Genomic DNA, 4,251 nt, shown 5'->3' with positions numbered 1-4,251 from the left:
TGTGGCGCCTGAGGCGGGACTTAGCTGTTGTCAGCCTCACCCTGGAAGGTGGCACAGCAGTCGGAGCAGGGCAGGCGACGCTGTTTTCCTGTCAGGTCAGTCAGTGGAGGGGCGAAGTGACTGCGGTCACTTCGGCCCTGCCGACTGAGGAACGCGCGTCAGGATAAGGTGTCAGGCGATCCTCGCATTGAATGCTCCTGCAATACGGTCGGTTGGCGAGGCGATCTGGCCAAGGTTGCTTCACTGCGAAGCCTGCCCGAGCTGGGCCTCGGGCTAGTCGAGGGTGCGCCCGTTGCTTGAGGAGGCCCTCGGGCGAGGCGTGAATCCCCCTGGTCTACTGTTCCTGCCCGAGGCTGGGCTCGGGCGAGGCGAGATCGCGTCCCTTGAGTGGACGGAGCCTTGACCTGAATTGCGCCCATCAGGCTCTACAGCTCGTGCTGATGGTGATGACCAGCCGAGTTTAGGAGTCTTGGGGGTACCCCTAATTATGGTCCCCGATAACTATCGGGCGACAACTAAAACGAAACGGATGGAGTATAAATAATAAGAAAGGCTGAGTCCATGAGCGGGACTAATTCTAAACAAATATAACATAGAAGGAGCTTACCCGAACCAAGCCAAGGTCCAAAAACAAACGTAAAGCAATTGCATGTTGAGCCAAAGCCTACAAGGATAGGGATATTAGGCAGTTTCGGCCCAGAATTCCCAAGTATTGGAAGCGCTGCCAAATGAATTTACTTAAGCCATCACTAACTTCACGAATCAGCCAAAAAAAACAAATGTTTTTCCTTAAAAATATTCATTGATTTCTCGACCATTTGCCAAAAAAAAAACAAGATCGTGCTTGGGAAATCAAAGGTAAGGAGCAGGGTAAACAAAATCAGGAGACCGAATTATATGCATTTGGCACCACGCACGGCACCACAAATTAGCTCACTCGCTGGATTGGACAGTGCCTCCCGCTCCTGCTGCTGGCTCGTCGAAATCATCGAAGCTCAAGCTTAGAGTTTGCAGCTTGAACCCAGCTCCCTGGATAGCTTCCACCAGGTTCGAGGCTACTCCAGTAGCTTGCACAGTTGTCTCCTTTGTTAACTGAAAAAGAAGCGATAACACAGGAATGTACTTCAAGCACATCAGACTGGAGATATTACATAGGAAATAGTCATCTAATGTGTTTAGAGAGTATTCATCCTTATTTCACTGAAACCATGAAGCAGTTAGTGGTACCTCATTTTGCTTGCTGTTACCCATGATCTAGGTGGTACCTACAATTGTGGGTTTCAAGCTCTTTCTAATTCAGAGCTCATATATATCCTTCGCATAGGAATGCAACACAACAGTCTGAGAACTCCTTATTAAAATAAAAATAGCCAAGAAATCATGTCAGTTAAGAAGTTCCAGCCAAGTTTTACTCAGTCAGTGATTACTATTTTTCTTCAATGTTTAAAGGTTTTGCTGCTACAGTTTGTGTATTGGGACTCAGCAATCAAAAGCCAGGGTCCTTTTTAATTGTATTTCATTTTGCATCTATGGCTGTTGTATCTTGACGACGTACAAAGAGAATAGTCAAATATCTTACATGGATAAAATCTTTGTCTCATTGTTTTCCATCCTCATCAAATCAATGCAGTATATGGCCATCCAAACAAAGAAATCCAGTTTTCAAGGAACATAATAAATGAATTGCAGAGAAATTGGAATACACTTAAAATTGTGTACGTCTTGCAAAATGACTAAGTTGAATGCATGGAGTTCATTTACTTCATTTGCAAGAAGATTGAAGTGATTTCTTTTCTTTTTGTAATTGAACAAGGTTCTATATGCGACACATGATTTGAAATCTGGTTCAGAGATCTTGTTTAAAATATTTGAACCTAAAATTAGGCTTTCAACAGCTGGCAATGCTGAAACTCTAAGATTCTAGTGTCTATTTGTTTTCTTCTTTCACTTAACCTTGGCGGCTTCAATTGAAGCATCTTCTTTACAGCCGAATGTTTCTACCATATATTCAAGTTTCTGGAAAACTGTGCTCCACCTCTAACTACGGATTAAACTCTTTCTAACAAAACGAGGAGATAGATTAAAACTGTATCTCGACATGGTTGCAGGTACAGTTTCAGACGAACTGCTGCAATGTGCAGCAGAAAACCAATCTGCACAGATGAAGCGCACTAACTAGTGCCCAGTGGGAGCACTAATCGAGCGAGTGGCAGCAAGAAAACCTGACGTACCACAACGCTCCCTATGCCTTCTTCAATGAGCACCTCCAGGTCCTTGACTCCCTCCATACCCTTCAAAAAAAGAAAATATATTTCTTTAATTATGATTTAGTATTTAAGTTCTGCAAATTAATTTGCAAGAAAATGGTAATTAGCGGTAAAATAGAACGCAAAGAGAGCGAAGCCGGACCTCAAGAGATTCTGTGATCTTGGGAATGGCCCTCTCCTCCATGGTGCCCTCCGCCTTGAAGTAGAGGATGAGGGAATCGGAGGTGTAGGCGGGCGCCGCAGCATCCACGGTGGCCGCGCGCACCATGGCCATGCGGCGGCATCTTCTCCTCCATCCAGGGACAACTCCACCGCTGGCGCAGAAGAGCTGCAGGGAGACGCAGCGAGGGACGGGGGATACCGCAGCGGCGGAAGGGAACAGTTGGCTGAACGCCGTCGACGACGTCATCTTGCTCTTATCTCGATTTGGCCGCGTCGGTCGTAAGCTCTTACACCTTTTGTTCGCTTGTCCGGCTAGTTTGTGGGTGAAGTGAAGGTGGGGATTTCTTAGCCGTTTCGTTTTAGATAAGGGGCGGGAATTTTTTTTCTTTTATCAGAAACTCATTTATCGACGTTACAAGGAAACAATCTCACAAAAAAATATATTTTCTGCGATTAAGGTTATGTTAGGAAGCAACCAGTTTTTAAGAAACATGTTTTTATCTTTTAGATAGGAGAGGACAATTTTTTGGTTTTTAAGAAAACTGAAATTTAATTTCTATAAACTAAGATATAAATAGGTATGTTTGGAGCCACCTTAATTTCTATAAACCAGTTTTTTTAAAAACTCGATGCTTCCAAACATGCCATAAATTACAAATTCATATTAGTAAAAACATCGATTTTTTATTTTTATCCCTTTTAAATATTATTTCTAAAATATATGGTTCGAAAACTTTTTCCAAAACTAATGTGTTCGGTTGTGTCAATCTTATTGACATGGCTAAACTGTTGTACCACATCGTCCCGCCTGGCTCATGAAGGAAGCCACCCTGATAGATCAATGAGCCGGTGATCGAGTGATGTTACCGATGTGTCACACACTCACACTAGCGACATAACTATGACCCCTACCGACCAACTCGCTTAGTGCAACACAGGGTGTAGAAAGTCATGCGCAGCTATGTCCTTGCTTCCTCTATCTCTTCTTCCTCCTCTAGACAGGGTCTATGCCTCCACCATTTGCCACCTTGTCACCAATATCAACGGATTTCAGTGGAGAATTTCTCCTCCTCTCGTCCTCCCTAATAGCAGGGCAATACATTAACATTCCCTCACTCCTTTGCTTGTTTCTCTAAGCACCTAGGTTTTAATGAAATCTAGATTAGTTTAAAATGGTACGTGGTTTTGGTAGATCGAATACATGTAAAAACTCTCGCTTACAGTGTGTTGATTTATGCATGTCCATATAGTGCATTTATGTTACAAACTAGTTCAGGTTAGCATATATGTTAGAATGTGTAGTTAGAAACTAGTTTAGGTTTTATCTTGTTATTTAATTAGTTCAAATTATATGCTTATATTTAGTTTATATTTCGCTATATTAGTTTGATGTAGTTGGGTTTTAGGGTTATATGTTTAAATTTAGTTAAATTGGTTACTTTAGGTGATATGTTTATATTTAATTATGGGTTTAGAGTTTTATTAGTATTAGGTTATATTTAGTTAGTTAGGTTAGGTTATATTACTTAGTTGTGTTAGTTTTTATTTATATTTACTTACATTTTAGGTCATATTAGTAGGTTATATGTTATATATGAATTCAAATATTGAACGTAGTTTGGTGATTAGTTTTGCAGATGGATTGTTTAGTCTATTTGTTTTATGGATGAATTATTAGACAAGAAGATGAGGTGTTTGAGAATATGGAATATGAAGTTGACATATTTGATATGCCTCCTAGCTTTAGTGATCTTGTTTTGCGGGTTAAGGAGAAGTTGCAAGGCGATTTCACATTGAAGGAGAGGTTGGATAGTGGAAAAGG

General features: G+C 41.5%; 1 protein-coding gene across 1 annotated transcript; it reads right to left on the bottom strand.

The window, feature by feature from the left end:
- Positions 1–733: 733 nt before the first annotated feature.
- LOC100276774 (uncharacterized) lies at positions 734–2,797 on the bottom strand. Its single transcript, NM_001371578.1, has 3 exons — positions 2,410–2,797; positions 2,232–2,291; positions 734–1,092 (listed from the first exon to the last, which is right to left on the bottom strand). Exons 1-3 carry the CDS (start codon positions 2,674–2,676, stop codon positions 934–936), a joined length of 486 nt encoding a protein of 161 aa, NP_001358507.1. The 5' UTR covers positions 2,677–2,797; the 3' UTR covers positions 734–933.
- Between the last annotated feature and the right edge of the window lie 1,454 nt (positions 2,798–4,251).

Source organism: Zea mays, chromosome 6, assembly GCF_902167145.1.
Source record: "Zea mays cultivar B73 chromosome 6, Zm-B73-REFERENCE-NAM-5.0, whole genome shotgun sequence".
Lineage (NCBI taxonomy): Eukaryota > Viridiplantae > Streptophyta > Magnoliopsida > Poales > Poaceae > Zea > Zea mays.
The sequence above is the reverse complement of the archived record's forward strand: the minus strand, read 5'-3'. Positions and strand labels throughout refer to the sequence as shown.